The sequence below is a fragment of the Littorina saxatilis genome, linkage group LG15, assembly GCF_037325665.1.
Source record: "Littorina saxatilis isolate snail1 linkage group LG15, US_GU_Lsax_2.0, whole genome shotgun sequence".
Lineage (NCBI taxonomy): Eukaryota > Metazoa > Mollusca > Gastropoda > Littorinimorpha > Littorinidae > Littorina > Littorina saxatilis.
This window is the reverse complement of record NC_090259.1, coordinates 8,782,704-8,802,472: the sequence shown is the minus strand read 5'-3', so window position 1 is coordinate 8,802,472 and position 19,769 is coordinate 8,782,704. Positions and strand designations below refer to the sequence as shown.

Sequence of the window (19,769 nt, the reverse complement as noted above, 5' to 3'; positions counted from 1 at the left end):
ATAAAAATGTCTGCATTTGTTCCAGGTTGGACGCATGGGTGTGTAAAGTGGAACACTGTGTTGTCAAACTCGGAACACATACAAACACACCCTGACTCTCTTTCTAGCTCTGTCTGTGTCTCACACACACACATATATACACCCACACACTCTCATTCACACACAAACAAGCACATATTGCCACACACACAAGATAAATAAATACGTCATAACATTTTGATTGGGCCATTTTATGTAAATGTCTTTTTTTCAACATCATATTTTGATTTTTACCAAGGAAATAACAAATCGGATAACAATATAAGCCTTAAATGTAAAACAAAAAGATAAATAAGGGCTAGGTCTAAAAAGGACTGAAAAACAAAACCTTAAAAAAAAGGAACAAATAGGCAAAGAACCGATTTCGCAGACAATGTCCTTTGTCTTCTACTGTCAGCGCAGTCATCGTGTGATTACTGTGTGCACTTCTGGCACTATATCAATGACCTCCCTCAACCCCCAACAAGAGTCGTGATTCTCTCCGACTCAAAATCAGCTCTGACTGCTCTCCAAAATGGTTCCAGAAACCGGGAAGAGCTTCAGACGGAAATAGTGTTCCTCTGTCACCAGATCATTGCCTCTGGAACAGAACTGACCCTTATGTACATCCCCTCACACACAGGGATCAGAGGCAATGATATGGCTGACAGAGCAGCAAAAGAGTCTGTCACAGACCAAGCAGAATTTCATGACCTCAAATTAACAAAGACGGAAGCAAAACACAAAATGGCCAAAGTTGCCTGGCGTCACTGGGAAACAGAATTAAAAACAGAAGGCGATGCCCATGGTTGGCTTATTCTGCCCTGACAAACAAAACAAAACAGGCCTCCACTCCCCACCCCCCTCCTTAAAATACTTCGCAGAATTCGCACGGATGGATGCGCTCACAAGTTCTTTCCCCGTCTCTGTGATTGTGGAAAGCTAATATCTTTTTTACACCTCTTTGACCGCTGCCAATTACTCCAACAAGATTTCCGCAACCTACACACCCTTGTCAACGAACACAAACTGAAACCCCATGAGTTTTTAGATAAACATTGCACGCTTCAATGGAAGCCAGCATACACCCTGTGTCTCTCAATACATAAGGCTGAAATAGGACATCTGTTTTGAAAACTTCATCCCCTCTTCCCCTCCCCCCCCCCCCCTCGACCCTCTCTCCCACAGACCCCCCCCCCCCCCCCCCCCTTCCCCCAACAACCAAAGCGCCTACAACACCTATCATATAGCTCTATTCAAACAAGGTTAAATCACATACACCGCCCTCCTCGTACCTAAACTTAAGTTCCCCATTCTGATATATCATTTTAGCAAGTTATATTTAATATTCTTATTTGGCTAATCATTTTTTTTTTTTATATATTATGTTTCTAGTTACGTATTTATTTACTTATTCAGCCAGTTATTTATTACATTATTTTGGCATTATCTAAAAGTCTGAAAATTATGTTACATAAATAAAAAGCAAATAAGCCTACAAAACTGCTCCACTCCAACTATATTTCGCGTACACTATGGCAACAACCCCAACAAAATCTTTACTTCCATCCCCATTTTGAAATATCGCAACAACAGACTTCCAGATCTATAACACGATCATATGTGTTCTCTGCATGTCTGTCCAGTGTCCTGTCCCCCCATAAAGCATATCAACTCTACTTGTCCCAAGATAGGCCAATTGGTTCTAAGAGGACGTTAAAACTAATTATCATCAAATCAAATGAGGTTTCGGGAAATCCCGATTATTCCAACTCTGCCCCGGATTCTTACTTTGCGCCCGACACATTTATAGACAGTCCAGGGGAGAGTAGCACTGCATTCAAGTTCAGTCTACTTGAAGTGGTTCTCTCCCCGGAATATCAAACCAGAATCGGTTTCGTTCCGTTTGAGAATAATTTCTGGTGGAAGTATATATAGGGCTATTGCCGTTGATTTCTTACGGGAGCCTTGAAGGCTTCGCCTCTTGTTTTGTATGTATGTATGTTTGATGGTGTATGCTTTTAATTAAGCGTTGCTGACTATGAATGTAGATGTAAATGCTTGTATAACTGTGTTTTAATCTTAAATGTGTCAAGCGCAAAGAGCATAATTGTAAAGTTATGATGTTGCGCTATATAAATGCTCATTTATTTTTATTATTATTATTATTTGTTTGGTATCCTCCACCTCCTCCTCCTCCACCTCCTCCTCCTCCTCCTCCTCCTCCTCCTCCTCCTCCTCCTCCTCCTCCCGTCACGCAGTTCCCCTTGTTTTTTCCCTTGACTAGTTAGTTTTGCTAAAAAAAAAATTGTACACTTTATGGAATTGCTTGATACTTCTGTTTACTCCTTGTTCTTCTCGAGTTTTGTTTTTGACTTTTTGTTCCTTTTTGGGTTTTTTTGGTCTGTGTTATATCTTATGAAACAAAACAAAAAGGTGACAACAAAAAGTATTCTTTTTCTCCTCCTGTCTAACTCTTTCTTCAAGTTACTTGGTACCGGCTTACGGTAAGTAACTGTTGTTCCACTATGCGCGGCGTTGCTCGATAGGCTACTTTGTTTCAAAGTGAACAAGCTGAGGACCAGTTTCTCCGTTAGAAAAAGGTGAACTTATAGTAGCACACTTAAACACCAGAAGTTTGAGGAACAAACTTGATATTGTGGAAAGTGAAATTAGAGATTTTGACATAGTAACTTTATCTGAGACTTGGTTACCTGCTGGTAAGATGCAAGACCAATTTAATATTAATGGTTTCCATCCACTTGTGCGGAGAGACAGACCAGACGGAGCACACGGTGGTGTGGCAATATATGTTAAAGATTACTTATGCTGTAAAGAGAGAACAGATCTTTTGATTCCTAACCTTGAAGCCACATGGATCGAAACCAAATTGAATCAAGAAACTATATTGATAGGCTCGTTTTACCGGCCTCCTAGTGCCCCTGTTGCTTATTGGCAACTGATCGATTCTTCTATTAAACAAGTTATGGCCACCCCTCACAAATTCATAATTCTTGGTGATTTTAATTCCGATTTTAATGACAACCCACCAAAGCAACTCACAGACATTTTGTATCTGAATAGCTTAAAGCAACTAGTGACAAGTCCCACACGGATAACTGAAGATACGTCCACCTGTATCGACCTGATTATTACCCCAAGCACTGACATTGTTGATAAAGTAGAAGTTATTCCTCCCATTTGTAGTGATCACTCCGTACCAGTCGTTTATTTAAAGCATCATTTGAAGAAAAGATCACACTCAAAAAGAACAATTTTAGATTATAGCAAACTAGACGGTCAAAAGTTAATAGTTGAGTTACAGAAAATTGATTGGTCAAACATAGTGACTTTAGAAGATATTCATACCGCAGCTTCTCTTTTTTCGGAGCAGTTGTATTCGATCGCGAAAACCTGCTTGCCTGTCAAGGAAGTCACCATTCGGGAGGGAGACACACCCTGGATCACATCATATATTTTGAAATTAAAAGACCGAAAAAGATTTATTCATACTATTGCTGTGCATGTAGACACACCACAAGCTTGGGAACTCTTTCGTAAGATAAGGAACCAATACACAGATGCTATTCGAACGCGAAAGAAACAATATTTAGAGGAACTTGACCGGTCCGTATCTGATCCAAAGAAATTTGGTCAGAAGCAGTGGTGGAAGTTAGTTAACAGGTTTATGGCAAAGAAAGGCTCTGACCAAAACGAAATCCCGCCACTAACAGTTGATTGTAAAACCTATTTTGAAGACCAGGAAAAGGCTGAATTATTTAATATGTCTTTTGTTAAACAATCAGAAATAAACGACACAGACGATAATGTTCCCGATATAGATAATGCTGAGTTTTTTGTCGACGATATGGTCGTGACTTCTGAAGAAGTGAAAAGTGTAATAGAAAGTCTTGATACATCTAAAGCTGTCGGGCCTGATAAAATTCATAATAAGATTCTTATTGCAAGTTTACCTATAATAGCAGAACCTCTATCTATTTTATTTACAAGATCATTAAATGAGGGTGTATTTCCAAGCATATGGAAAACAGCACACATAACACCGATATTTAAAAAGGGGGATAAAGGAGACTGTTCAAATTATCGTCCCATCTCACTCTTAAGCTGCGTAGGTAAAGTCCTTGAAAAATGTGTTCAGAAACATGTGTTTGATTATTTTGTATCGAATAACATAATCACACCTTCCCAGTCTGGTTTTATTCCCGGTGACTCCACTGTGTACCAGTTAACATGCCTATATAACGACTTTTGCAAGTCACTCGACGACAGCATTACTGTCCAGGCAATCTTTTTCGACATTTTCAAAGCATTTGACAGAGTCTGGCACAAAGGTCTTTTGAGAAAGTTATTTGCACTAGGGATTCGAGGTCAGATGTTTAATTGGTTGCAAAACTATTTAACTGATCGAAAACAAGCAGTGGTGCTTAAAGGAAGTATGTCTAGCTACTTACCTGTGCAAACAGGCGTTCCACAAGGCTCTATTCTAGGACCTCTCCTTTTTCTGGTTTACATTAACGACATAGTTGATAACGTTGAATCCATTATTAAACTGTTTGCCGACGATACAAGTATGTATTTAAGCCTGGAAAATTCTCAGATGCGAACAGATATTTTTAACTCAGATCTTGAAAAAATCGACCAGTGGGCTAGTCAGTGGAAAGTTAAATTCAATCAAAGTAAAACAAAACTTCTGAATATAAGCAGGAAAAGAAATCCAGATTACATCCCTTTGAACTTCGGTGGCACAATTTTACAAGAAACTGAAAGTCATAAACATCTTGGTATTATTATTCAGAATAACGGTAAGTGGGAGTTACATATTAAATCTGTTATAGCAAAATGCCGTACGCTAGTAGCTTGCTTACGATCTTATAAATATAGACTAGGCAGAAAAGCTTTAGAAACAATGTATAAATCCTTCATATTGCCACATTTTGATTATGCTGATGTTCTCTGGGACAACTGCCCTAAGGATTTAGCCACCGAGCTCGAAAGTATTCACTTAGATGCAATTCGAACCATTGTTGGAGCAGTCCGCGGTACAAGCCATCAAAAATTGTACGATGAGTCAGGCTTTATTTCATTACTAGAGAGGCGAAAACGTCATAAATTGATATTATTTCACAAGATCGTTCACCGCAAGGTGCCAAACTACTTATTAGCGATATTGCCACCATTGATATCAACTAATAACCCATATCACCGGCGCAGACCTCTAGACAGGAAAGTTCCATCGTTTAAAACTGAATTATATAGAAACTCATTTCTCCCATCTACTACACAACTCTGGAATTCTTTACCAGACTATATAAAACTTAGTGATTCCCTAAGTGAATTTAAGCACTTTTTGTCAAAAAACGATTTAAGTCCGCCGTGTTACTTTTATTCTGGAGATCGCATGTCACAAATAATTCACTGTAAGCTCAGGTTATATATAAGTGATCTCAATAACGATCTAGTGAGACGTCACGTTGCTACAGATGCATCTTGTGACTGTGGATTCCCGTCCGAATCCGTACAACACTTCATATTCGATTGTCCAAATTATCGCGAAGCACGTCAAGAAACTATACATACCCTCCCTAATCACACAAATCACCTCCCCCACCTTTTAAACGGAGACAGACAGTATTCTTTAGATTTGAACAGGAAAATTTTTTCCACCGTACACTCGTTCATTGAACGTTCAGGCCGCTTTGGGTAAGTCAGAATAAATGCTCTACAAGCCGGACAACAACTTAAACTTCTGCACATCTCCTACCCATCCCTCTTCTTTTATTCATCTTCTTTCCCTCCTTCCTTCCTTTACTGTCTTTCTTTATAATCATTATGCAACGTTCATTACGTTATTAATAGATTTGGTTTATTGAGACACATTTTTCACCCGTTACCGCCTTATGTTGTAATGTCATGCAGGAACACCACTATAAGCTTCTAGCTTGTTGCTGTTTCTGTGAACTTTGTATACATGTCATGATTGTAACCTTTGTTAAAATAAACTTATGTTTAAACCAACTAGCTGAGGTAAAATGGCTAATGATACCATGATGAGTAAAATCATCCAGATCAGTCACCAAGTCGGCTTCGGCGTTACATTTCAATCTTGAAAGCAATCAATCAATATGAAGCTTATATAGCGCGTATTCCGTGGGTACAGTTCTAAGCGCTGTTTACATCATCCTCCAACACGGTTGTTTTCTTTCCTCGAACCAGGCTCGAACTAGAAATCTATAAATAAAAACCACGTGACACGAGCAGTCACATGATGTCTGACAACAAGATGGCGCGACTGTCGCGAGCAACGCTGGCCGGAGTTCTCTGTTTGGTGGTGTTGTGCTTCTCCCTTCCGCACGCTGCAAGTAGTTTGAATGAGAAGGTAAGGTTTTAAGCGTTTCCATAGCATTCTGGTTGTGTATTTCTTGCTGAATTCACTCAATAAAAGCGGCAATTCTCACCAGGAAAGGTATCGTTTTTCACTTTCGCTTCCTGCATGGTGTTTTGAGTCAGCTGATCGAGAACTTGGTCACAAGCAGAGTCCGAGAAAAACGTATCGACTGCAGGGATGGTCAGATCGTCCGCCCGGTGTAACGATGTGAGATTGGCCCCTCTGTCACCTTACCCCTTCGATATATACTCGAGACTGAAATGTTTCTTGGTAAGATTAAAGAAGTGAACTTATTTAAGGACCAAAAGCATGTCAGTTTCTTGCATGTGAAGGAAATCTGTGGTGAAATTTAATAGATTTCACCCCAAAATTCGATTTTTTCGAAAACGTGTACCGACTGGTTACGTCCCTTGAATGAGAAGCGGGGGAAACATTTTAGGATGAATCAAATTTCTAAGTTTAGATTAAAAAAATTGGTTGGACAAATCTGACCCCATGAATGTAAGGTACCCAAGGTCGCTCGTCAGTACTCTCGAAGGGTGTTATTTTGTGCAGTGTGGAGTTTATACAAGATCAACTAGGCCGAATCAGAAAGCTGACATCAGGAGAAATCTGACATCATTTCAACGGTCGCCAGGGCCGGGCTAGTAGAAACCACCTGGTAGCTAGCCCGGCTGGCCAGTGAAAATTCTGATCAAATGCAAAACTTTCGATTGTAGTTGTACTATCAAGTTTTAAAGCCACATAAAACTCTGCAGATGCAGGAACTTCTGTCGTCTGCAAGTGCAACATCATCGCCATATTCTAGTAAAACAAAAACGAGGTTCCTGTGCTTGCCTCCGCTGTTTTAATTATGTAAAGAAATCTAACAGTCCTAAATAGTTGTGTGGTACGTACTGGGCCTGTGACATTTCTGGCAGGCTATAGTGAATTTCTGAAAGTTACTCGCACGGATGGCGAGTTAAAATTGAGATTTGGCCTTCCCTGGACTGACAGAAAAAGACAAAGATGTGTTTAGCGCAAAGCTTGGGACATTATGGGTGACTACCACTGATATTTGTTTTTAGAAATTGAAGAAAACTTGTTTCATTGATTCTATCTTTTATGTGATTGTGATTTATTAATTCAGTTAATATGTTTTCCCCTAGGTACAAGTACCAAGTCAGTATGGAGATTTCAAGGAGATTAAAAAGGTCCACATGGTATTTATGAATCACTTGGGTAAGATTATTTAACTATTAATATTATACATGTGCTTGTTTTGATATATATACCATTATCACCTGCTTATGGCTTTTAGATTTATTTCTTTACTTTTAAATTTTCTGTTTTTGGGTTTGTTATTATTATTTAAAAAATTCTTTCATAAGTGAAAATTCGTATCGTCTTGTGCTGTTCTTGTATCGGTGAGTACAGAAATCCTTTGTTTTTTAACTTTGTTCATCTCACCACAGTCACTTCGTTGTTTAGATTATTAGGCCAAAAAAAAAATAGGTCTGTTTACGGTAACCCGACCGACCCTAGTTTTTTCGCGCGACCCTAGACTTTTTTTTGGCATTTGGGAAAGAAAAAAAAAAGGTTTTTTTGCAAAATAACGTAAAAATATGTTTTTGGGGGAAAAAAAAAATCCCGACCTACCGACCCTATTTTGTTGGCCTATGTTACCATAAACAGACCTTTTTTTTTGGCCTTAGATTATTATTATTTAGTTAAAACTGCTTTTTTGTATTTGGACCTTGGTTTGTGTCTATCACTCTTTGCCTCCAGTCAATGTGTGGATCCTTGGCTAGCATTATTCTATTCTATTATACTATTCTAGTATTTAAACTACGGTTGACCTCTTCTCTTGCAGATGTGGGCTACGATGGCATTCATCCCACGGTGGGCTTTGCGCTGAACGTGGTCAACCGGTACTTCACGGAGTACTTTCCTCGTGCGGTCACCATCGCTGAAGGGTTGCGAGTGTTTGGCTTCAGGGAACGCTTCATCTACACCACCCACCCCTGGCTGCTGTACTGGTACCTTCACTGCTCCCCCGTCACCCTGGCCAGCAATGTCACACTGCAGGTAATGTATGTTAATTTCATGCAGGATTGTTTCCAAAGAAAAGTACCCGTTTTCAATTTCCGTATCTGAGGCAGTTTGCCTCTTGGAGAACTATACCCCCTTGACAAATTTGTTTTTCTTAAAAAAAAATTTTGTTTTAAACGCTCCCAGCCACAACTGCCCCTACTATGGTGGGTCAAATCCCCTCGAAGAAACTGACCCCCACCTTGACTTTGGTGTGTCTGGATGTCTTTTGTCAGTGTCAGAGCCAGCCTTAGCTATGGAGATGAACTGCATTGTGTTTTTTTCCCTCAGTTGTTTTGTAGCACAGATTTGCTTATCAAAATACTCACAAGAGTGTGTGTGGTTAGCAACATGTCTACCTCATTAATACTCAGTTATTTTCAACTTTGATTATCTTTTTTGTGTGCTTTGATTATCTTTTGTGTGTGCGGCTGCAAGACTACAAGTACAATATGTGTGGTAGGGGAAGTAACTGCTCCAGTTATGCTGCTAGACCATTGTATTGATTTGCTCCCTTTGCTCAAGTCTTGTTGAGCCCTGAAGCTTCACAGTGGACGCTTGCTGCTGCCTTTTCTCACTCTGTTGCACAGACACTTGTTGGTGCAGCAATTTTGATTCAAACTGACGACCCTCCAATTTAGGGCTTGCTTTTTCAAATGTTCTGTTTATAACCTCTTGTGTTTTTGCAGTGTTTTTGCAGAAAATGGACCTGGACTAGTTGGGAGCGGCCATAATCCTGGAACAAGTCTATTTTATTTTCAAGACCACTAAAATTCACAGTCGCTTGTGTTCTTGCAGTGCCCCCCCCCCCCCCCCGAGCTAAAATTGTAATAAAAAAAACTGACCTGGACTACTAGGTGCAAGTGGCTATAAACCTGAAATAAAAGAATTTAACTTTTATCATTTTTGAGAGCAGTTAAATTGAGATCCTCTTGTGTTTTTGCAGTGCCCGAACAAAATGGCTCTTGCCTCGGTGCGAGGGGCCATCAGCCGGGGGGACATTGTGTGGCATGCTGGGCCCATGAATATGCAGTACGAGGCCATGCACCCCAAGCTGTTTGACCTCTCGCTCAACTTCAGCCCCATGCTGGACCAAGAGTTCAACATTAGCCGCACAACGCCTGTGGTCAGTCAGAGAGACGTACCAGGTATGTGTCAATGTCTGTGTGTGTAATTCTGTGTGTGTAAATCTGTCTGTCTCATATCTGAAGTTTTTGTGTGTGTTTTTTCTTCTTTTTACATTTAGTCAAGTTTTGACTAAATGTTTTAACATAGAGGGGGAATCGAGACGAGGGTCATGGTGTGTGTGTGTGTAGAGCGATTCAGAGTAAACTACTGGACCGATCTTTATGAAATTTGACATGAGAGTTCCTGGGTATGATATCCCCGGACATTTTTTTCATTTTTTCGATAAATGTCTTTGATGACGTCATATCCGGCTTTTTGTAAAAGTTGAGGCGGCACTGTCACACCCTCATTTTTTAATCATATTTGATTGAAATTTTGGCCAAGCAATCTTCGACGAAGGCCGGACTTCGGTATTGCATTTCAGCTTGGTGGCTTAAAAATTAATTAATGACTTTGGTCATTAAAAATCTGAAAATTGTAAAAAAAAAAAATTATAAAACTATCCAAATTTACGTTCATCTTATTCTTCATCATTTTCTGATTCCAAAAACATATAAATGTGTTATATTTGGATTAAAAACAAGCTCTGAAAATTAAAAAAATTAAAAATTATGATCAAAATTAAATTTTTGAAATCAATTCAAAAACACTTTCATCTTATTCCTTGTCGGTTCCTGATTCCAAAAAACATATAGATATGATATGTTTGGATTAAAAACACGCTCAGAAAGTTAAAACGAAGAGAGGTACAGTAAAGCGTGCTATGAAGCACAGCGCTACCGCGCCAAACAGGCTCGTCACTTTCACTGCCTTTTGCACTAGCGGCGGACTACGGTCATTGTGAAAAAAATGCAGTGCGTTCAGTTTCATTCTGTGAATTCCACAGCTTGACTAAATGTAGTAATTTCGCCTTACGCGACTTGTTCTTCTCTGTGCACGTGTGTGTGTGTTGTGCACAGATGTTGGCCTTGACCTGTCTTTATGTTTTTATCTCCTTGGACTTATCTTATTGTTCTGTCATGAATTATTTTTCTTAAAAAAACACACACACACACTCAGTCACGCACCCACGCTCACACACACTCACGCACCCACGCTCACACACACACACCAGAGACACACACACCAGAGACACACACACCACACACACACCACACACACACCACACACACACACACCACACACACCACACACACACCACACACACACACCACACACACACCACACACACACACCACACACACACACACACACCACACACACACACACACACCACACACACACACACACACACACACACACACACACACACACACACACACACACACACACACACACACATGAGAGAGGAGCGAGGGAATACATGTAGCCCGGTAGCTCAGTTGGTAGAGCACTGGACTTGTGATCGAAAGGTCGCAGGTTCGAATTCGGGCCGGGACGGACACGGGTCAACTTTATGTGCAGACCCAGAGACGGAAGCCATGTCCCACCCCCGTGTCATCACAATGGCACGTAAAAGACCTTGGTCATTCTGCCATAAGTGCAGGTGGCTGAATACACCTAAACACGCAGACACCTGGGTAGCGCGACTCCGTTGCTGCTAGCTTTCCACTGGGAGGAAGCGACCCGAATTTCCCAGCGATGGGACAATAAAGTAATGAAATGAAATGAAATGAAATGTGTATTTAGTGTAGAGCATTTGTGCAGAATTCTGCTTTCCCTTCACCAGTAATTTGCCACCCTCCCTCCCCCCTCCCCCAAACTTCTACCACCTCTATCACTCATACACTTTTCTTTTTATTTGAAATAAGAACACAAAATACACTACCCTCTCTCACTTTTTAAAGCAGCAGCAGTGACATTTTCATTGATTTTAATAATTTCTCACTTTTATTATTTAAAAAAACACAAATTGTGTTGTTGCTTGTATGTTTTATTCTGGTGAGTACCTTTTCATAGTTATCTTGTGTTCTTCTCACCGGCAGTCTCAGTTGTTTCATATCAGCTACTTGTAATTCTTTGTGTAGGAATGACGAAGGCGGTGATTCCACACCTGAAGAAGCACAAGATAGCGGCCATTTCTGTGGGGGTCAACACAATGACCAGTCCGCCCGCCGTGCCGCGCACCCCCTTCATCTGGAAGGTCAACCCCAAGGACAGTGACGAAGATGGCGTCATTGCTTTTTGGCATCCCGGTAAACATTCACGTCTTGCATGTGATAAGGGCGGGCAGATAGCTCATTCCGTAGCAGCGCTAGCTTTGAAACCAGTTGTCGCTACAGTGGAACCCCCCTTTCAGACCTCCAAAAGGCGGGAATGTAGCTCAGTCGGTAGCGCGCTGGATTTGTATCCAGTTGGCCGCTGTCAGCGTGAGTTCGTCCCCACGTTCGGCGAGAGATTTATTTCTCAGAGTCAACTTTGTGTGCAGACTCTCCTCGGTGTCCGAACACCCCTGTGTGTACACGCAAGCACAAGACCAAGTGCGCACGAAAAAGATCCTGTAATCTATGTCAGAGTTCGGTGGGTTATAGAAACACGAAAATACCCAGCATGCTTCCTCCGAAAGCGGCGTATGGCTGCCTAAATGGCGGGGTAAAAACGGTCATACACGTAAAAGCCGTGGGAGTTTCAGCCCATGAACGAACAAACAAAACCAAAGACCTCCAAAAATCTATGAAAATCGGGTCTTAAAAAGAAGGGAGTACTAGGGAAGTAAATTTACAAAGACTATGAACAGAAAGTCTGAGAAAAGATAGTCTTAAAAGGGAGGGAGTCTTGAATTGGGGGGGGTCTTAAAAGGGGGATCCACTGTATTGGCATTGCATGGTTCCACCCCCACATTCCGCAAGGGATTTATTTCCCAGTCACATTTGTGCAGGTTCTCCTCGGTGCCTGAACAATCCCTTGTGCATGCATGCCCACAATAAAGATTCCAAGTTCGCAGTAAAAGTCTCGGATCTTGCAAAACACGAATACACGTATGCAGGAAAAAGATGATGCAATGGCATGCTGAACAGTGTAGGTGTCATTCATCACAAGCCTATAAAGGTGGTTTTGGAGCAGGTTTTTACATTTCAGTAACTCTTTAAGGCATTACCTTCAAATTTTCAGAGCTTTCTGCAAACACATGCGGTAAAATACATACAAAGTCATGTCATTTGAGGCATTAGTTATGCTTGCTTCTCTGAATTTGATTTTCGGGGGTGTCTGTGTTTAAGTTTAACCTTCGCCGGTGGTCGGGGGTCCGTGTGGACCCAGAAGGGTGTTTAATTGCAAATATCTCTTAAACCAGTGGGAATTTTTTTATGAGCTTTTAAGAATGCCTCAGGCACCTAAAAAGCTCTTATGTCCTAAAATTTCAGCGAGAAGTAATTAAAAAAAGTTCATATTTAGACTACAAACATCATGGGGCCGTGCGGACCCATGTTTCTCAAAGAAGGAAATGAGAAGCATGGGTCCGCACGGCCCCACGATGACTTCCGTGTGTAGTCGATAACCCGGACGGGCAAAGGTTAAAAAGCCTGATGACCAGTAATAAACCCACAAATAAAAGTCAGGGTAGTTATAGTATCTTCCAAATTGACATTTTTTGTAATTATTTATGACAGGAGGCTACCCAAACAACGCTGGCGTTTTCCCTGCCAAGCCCGGGGGACTCTCCGCCAATGACTGTCACTTTGCCCAGGACAGGGCGGCCTTCCCAGAAGTCCTCTGTTTCGCTTTCCGTACCGACAACTCTGGTCCCCCCACAAACATCTCTGTGAGTGAAAGATGTGTTGTTTAATTGATACTGTCAGTTCGTGTCAGTTAAAGCTGTGGTCTATTTATGACTTTCCGGGGCTATGAGGTTGAAAAGATAGGGATGAAAATCATGTACAGAATTCTCTACAGCAAACGCTACCCGAAACCCCACCTATACGGCGTGTATGACCTTGAGAGCTTCAGTCAACGTTTGAATTTTGCAGGGATAACATCCGGTTTGCTCTGTCAAGACTGATCATATTTTATCTTCAAGAGTGATCAAGGGGAAAAAATAAACGCCCCGGCGAAGATTCCTACTCTCGACCTCGACACATCGTGTCTGATGTCCTAACCACTAGGCTACTGCGCCAATTGAGAAAAAGAAGGAAAAACATTGATATGAATTCATCTTATGTTATTCTTGAAGCAGCATGATTTATACCTCTATCCACCCATTGTTCAGAAGTGAATACATGTATAACTATTTCTTTGATGTCTGTTTTCAACTGCACAGATGTTTGGAGAGATTCAATTACTGTTCTTGTCATTTTTCTTGCATGTTGTAACTAGAGATATCGCTGCTATTTGCATGATGTGAATGTCGTGTAGCATGACGGTGTAAACATGTACTGCGATTCCGTGAAACATGTTTGCAAATAAAGGCAAATTTGAATGGCAATTTTTACGTTTTTGCAACGCATGAATGGTCATTCAAGCGTAGAATGGAGTGGCCTACCGGTTAAGACATCGGCCCTGACATTTCGAGGCCCCGAGGTCTTGAGTTCGAATCCCTGCCAAGTCGTTTATTTTTTCTGCTCGATCCTTCTTGACAAGTATGCTCAGCTCTGAGAGAGCAAACCGGATGTTACCACTGCAAAATTCAAGCGTTGACTGAAGCTCTCAAGGTTGTACACGCCGTATAGATGTGGTTTCGGGTAGCGTTTGCTGTACAGAATTCTGTACATGATTTTCAGCCTCGTAGCCCCGGATAGTCATAAATAGACCACCAGCTTTAATAATGTAGAGCTTTTATGATTGTTTGCACTATTGTTGTTGTTATTGTTGTTGTTGTTGTTGTTGTTGTTGTTGTTGTTGTTGTCAGGTAAGAAAGTAGAGCTTTTATGATTGTTTGCACTGTTGTTGTTGTTTGTTGTTGTTGCTGCTGTTGTTACTGTTGTTGCTTTTACATTTAGTCAAGTTTTGACTAAATGTTTTAACGTAGAGGGGGGAATCGAGACGAGGGTCGTGGTGTGTGTGTGTGTGTGTGTGTAGAGCGATTCAGAGTAAACTACTGGACCGATCTTTATGAAATTTGTCATGAGAGTTCCTGGGTATGATATCCCCAGACATTTTTCATTTGTTTCGATAAATGTCTTTGATGACGTCATATCCGGCATTTTGTAAAAGTTGAGGCGGCACTGTCACACCCTCATTTTTCAATAAAATGTATTGAAATTTTGGCCAAGCAATCTTCGACGAAGGCCGGACTTTGGTATTGCATTTCAGCTTGGAGGCTTAAAAATTAATTAATAATGACTTTGGTCATTAAAAATCTGAAAATTGTAATTAAAAATCTTTTTTATAAAACGATCCAAAATTACGTTTATCGTATTCTTCATCATTTTCTGATTCCAAAAACATATAAATATGTTAACGTTATATTCGGATTAAAAACAAGCTCTGAAAATTAAAAATATAAAAATTAGAATTAAGATTAATTTTCCGAAATCGATTTAAAAACAATTTCATCTTATTCCTTGTCCGTTCCTGATTCCAAAAACATATAGATATGATATGTTTGGATTAAAAACACGTTCAGAGAGTTAAAAAGAATAGAGATATAGAAAAGCGTGCTATATTATTTCTCCTCAGCGCGGTTGCGCTTTTCTGGATTGTTAATTTCACTGCCTTTGCCACGAGCGTTGGACAGACGATGCTACGAGTGTACGGTCTTGCGGTAAAAATGCAAGTCGTTCATTTTAATTCTGTGAGTTCGACTGAGCTTGACTAAATGTTGTATTTTCGCCTTACGCGACGTTGTTGTTGCTGTTGCTGCTTTGTTTGTGTCAGGTAAAAAAGTAGAGCTTGTATGATTGTTTGCACTGTTGTTGGTTGTTGTTGTTGTTGCTGCTGTCGTTGTTCATGTTTACACTCTTGAGAATGCAATCACAGCTTCACTTGTAGAATGTGATGCCTTGGCATGGTGTTTGTTTTTTTGGATTTTTTTTGTACGGTTTGATTTATTGTTGTTTTATTTATTATTATTTTTGTATTGCTGTTTTAACTTTATACCTTACACAAAAATCCACCCTAGATACACAGTATGACTTTAACGTTCCAACACTGATAAAGGTACATTCTGTCTTTTGACTGTACATAAGGCATTAAAACTTTCCAGTATGAATTTACATTGACAATTTGTTTCTGTCTTCCAGGAGGTTTTGAATAACTTTGAAGTGGCCCGATCCCAGTTCCCCAACGCGATGATCGTAGCGTCTAGTCTTGACGACTATGTGTCTGCCCTGAAAGCGTCGGCTACCACCTTCCCTGTCGTCACCCAGGAAATTGGCGATACGTGGATCATGGGAATTCAGTCGGATCCCAAGAAAATTGCCATGTACAGAACTTTTGCTGACGTGCTTGCTGAGTGTTTTGATAATGGTGAGTTAATTGTGTGTGTGTTTTGTTGTTGTTGGTTTTTTGGTTGTTGTTTTTTGTTTTGTTTTTTGTAGGTGTGTACTTGATGATCATGTGCAGCAAAAGTATAGCGGACTCGCCTTTTAGACCCCATGATTCGTGGCGGGGATGTAGCTCAGTAGGTAGCGCGCTGGATTTGTATCCAGTTGGCCGCTGTCAGCGTGAGTTCGTCCCCACGTTCGGCGAGAGATTTATTTCTCAGAGTCAACTTTGTGTGAAGACTCTCCTCGGTGTCCAACACCCCACGTGTGTACACGCAAGCACAAGACCAAGTGCGCACGAAAAAGATCCTGTAATCCATGTCAGAGTTCGGTGGGTTATAGAAACACGAAAATACCCAGCATGCTTCCTCCGAAAGCGGCGTATGGCTGCCTAAATGGCGGGGTAAAAACGGTCATACACGTAAAAGCCGGGGGAGTTTCAGCCCATGAACGAACAAACAAACACATTTTGCAGGGGCAGTACACCATTTAGCCATAGCTCCGTGCAAAATAGTTCTCGTTTTGAGTCAACTGAAGGAAATCACTAAAAGTCAGTGTGATAACCCCTACTCAGATCAATGCATAAACCATCTTGTGTTTTGTTACAAAAATAAAAGAAACCCAACCAGTTTCATCAGCTTTACCTCCAACAGGAAAATTAACTTCTGATACAAGATGCCTTTCTCCCAGCAAAGCCTAGGAATGTGTACCTACATGTATGTAAATTAAGATGCATTTATTATGGGTTAGTTAGGGGAAGCAATTGTCTGTCACTTCATTTCTTTTTCACGACCAACTTTCTGTTGAGACTCCTATCCATATACGAACACCTCATTGTGAATCGTTTGGGAGGCCCACAAGAAGCTCTGGGGGCCGGCAACGTTGCTGCGGCGGACTGCGGACTTTGCCCCACAGACCGGATTAAAGTTTTATCATGGCTGGGAACGCAGAAGAAGAAGAAGAAGAAGAAGAAAAAGAGATCCTTTGGGGTGGTTGTTTTAGACAGGTGGTCATTTTTGAGAGGTGCTTGGTCACCAGGGCAGGTCTGACTGTAGCTCACCTTTCATGTGTATCACATGCACCTTTCAGTCTGTTTTGTGTTTTCTTTGCCTGCACAGGTGGGTGCACAATGAAGGATCCCCGTGTGCTGCAGGCGGTGCATTACCTGACCAAGGTACCAGAACACACCTGGGGACTGGATTCCGTCGGCGACTATAAGAATTGGACCAACCAGGAATTCCAGAAAGCACGCTCAGGTGAGTACAGGTTTTGTTGTGAGTGTTTGGGCTTTTATATGTTTCTGTACATTGCTTTGTTTTAAGTGTGCAAATAACACAAATATTAAAGTCGTTATCACAAAACAAGACATATTTTTACCAACTTAAAGACTTGACAAGTTTTGAACAGGTACATGTATCTGTACTGTTTCTTATTTTGCTTAAATATATATACATTTCGGCTTCTGCCATAAATGATTTTATGACGAGCTACAACCATCTTTTAGCCTAACATTCGATGGAGGCTAAAGAACACACTGATCCATAAACGGTTCAGTTGTATGCAGACTCAGTGTCACGTGGGAAGAGTCTAGCTTTAGCCTCTTCGGATCCTGAGTCTACACAGAGAACAACGCTAAACGAATTTGCTCTCGTAATAAATATTTTTGAAAGCTCACAATATTATTTGAAGGTTGACCTTTTGCATCATTCCTTTGTTAGTCTTGGTGAACAAGGACTGTCTCGATCTGTGTAAAATGTAATGTGGTCAAAACTACAAATAAAGTATGTTGCTGTGTTGGTGTTTCAGGCAAAGGGTACAGGGACTGTGAAGCGGCTTGGACAGAACAGCGACAGTTCATGGACCTGGCAACTCGTAGCCTTGGCAACCACCCCATCACAAAAATCCTGTCTGCAAGGCTTAAAGAACTTGCTCCAAACATTCCTGATGTTGCTGGTGAGAGATTGTTATGTGGTTGTTGTTGTTGTGGTTGTTGTTGTTGTTGAGATAGGGAAGGTTTCCATCTATTTTGTAAACTGCCTGGTTATCTGTGTTTATGTCACAAGTGCTGTTCAGACAATGAAGAATTTACATGATGTATTTGGTAATTGCAATTAAGTTCAGATGTTGCTGTTGTTTTTATTTTTTTTATTTTTTTTTTTTTTTTTTTTTTGCTGCTGTTGCTGCTGCTGTTGTTGAAAGAGATACATTTTTCCTGCATTTCCCTGTACCTTTCATGCTGGAATTGAGATATTTCCTGCATTTCCCTGTACCTTTCATGATGGAATTGAGATATTTCCTGCATTTCCCTGTACCTTTCATGATGGAATTGAGATATTTCCTGCATTTCCCTGTACCTTTCATGATGGAATTGAGATATTTCCTGCATTTCCCTGTACCTTTCATGCTGGAATTGAGATATTTCCTGCATTTCCCTGTACCTTTCATGATGGAATTGAGATATTTCCTGCCTTTCCCTGTGCCTTCCATAATGAAATTGAGATTTAAGGTCATCAGGCAGTTGCAGTTATGGCTTTCATTGTACATGTACTTTTCATTGTTGGGAAGTTTTCATGAAAGAAATTCTGCTAGTGGAAAATGCACAAAGCTACAGCGTTTCATACATATTCATGGTGTACGCAAGTACATGTATTCAAATTAGGCACAAAAAAAAATAGGTCTGTTTACGGTAACATAGGCCAAAAAAATAGGGTCGGTAGGTCGGGATTTTTTTTTTGTTCCAAAAAACAATATTTTTACGTTATTTTGCAAAAAAAACCAAAAGATTTTTTTTTTTTTTTTTTTTTCCCCAAATGCCAAAAAAAAGTCTAGGGTCGCGCGAAAAAAATAGGGTCGGTCGGGTTACCGTAAACAGATTTTTTTTTTTTTTTTTTGGCCTTACCAAAGCGACGGGGGCTGTGGTCCCATGCAGAAGGCTGAGTGTTCAAACCCCTGCTGCACCTGGTGGGCTGCTTGTTCAGATTGTCTTCATAACTTGTGTAAATTGACACCCATTTAAAGACCACCTCCTTGTTTAGACCTGATTTTCTCACATTTTTGAAGGTCTTTATGTCAGCTGGTTGGGGGAGAAGAGGGGTCACCCGTCCACAGGGCATGTTTAATTACCGGTACAGGGGAACCCCCCTTTTAAGACCTTCTAAAATCTGAGAAAATCAGGCCTTAAAAAGTAGGGAGTCTTGAAATGGAGGTCTTTGTTTGTTCGTTCATGGGCTGAAACTCCCACGGCTTTTACGTGTATGACCGTTTTTACCCCGCCATTCAGGCAGCCATACGCCGTTTTCGGAGGAAGCATGCTGGGTATTTTCGTGTTTCTATAACCCACCGAACTCTGACATGGATTACAGGATCTTTTTCGTGCGCACTTGGTCTTGTGCTTGCGTGTACACACGGGGGTGTTCGGACACCGATGAGAGTCTGCACACAAAGTTGACTCTGAGAAATAAATCTCTCGCCGAACGTGGGGACGAACTCACGCTGACAGCGGCCAACTGGATACAAATCCAGCGCGCTACCGACTGAGCTACATCCCCGCCCCAAATGGAGGTCAATTTACAGAGCTTTAACAGAAAATCTGAAAATGCAAGGTCTTACAATGGAGGAAAGTTTTAACCCCTTCACTGCCCACCCCGTATGTAATACGTGGTCATTTTCGGTTTGCCCTACGCCCATAGCCGTATCTCATACGTGTGGGATTTGTGTCAACAACATTT

The 19,769-nt window shown here is 40.9% G+C and overlaps 1 protein-coding gene across 1 annotated transcript in view; it reads left to right on the top strand.

Annotated features, from left to right (window-relative positions):
- Nucleotides 1-6,310: 6,310 nt before the first annotated feature.
- Nucleotides 6,311-19,769, top strand: part of LOC138948453 (uncharacterized) — a 23,734-nt gene continuing 10,275 nt past the window's right edge. The window contains exons 1-9 of the mRNA XM_070320000.1: nucleotides 6,311-6,415; nucleotides 7,573-7,645; nucleotides 8,277-8,491; nucleotides 9,441-9,642; nucleotides 11,650-11,817; nucleotides 13,231-13,382; nucleotides 15,799-16,024; nucleotides 17,160-17,297; nucleotides 17,848-17,994. Of these exons, the coding sequence (XP_070176101.1) occupies nucleotides 6,320-6,415; nucleotides 7,573-7,645; nucleotides 8,277-8,491; nucleotides 9,441-9,642; nucleotides 11,650-11,817; nucleotides 13,231-13,382; nucleotides 15,799-16,024; nucleotides 17,160-17,297; nucleotides 17,848-17,994 (1,417 nt within the window). The 5' untranslated portion in view covers nucleotides 6,311-6,319. The remainder of the gene's footprint in view (nucleotides 6,416-7,572; nucleotides 7,646-8,276; nucleotides 8,492-9,440; nucleotides 9,643-11,649; nucleotides 11,818-13,230; nucleotides 13,383-15,798; nucleotides 16,025-17,159; nucleotides 17,298-17,847; nucleotides 17,995-19,769) is intronic.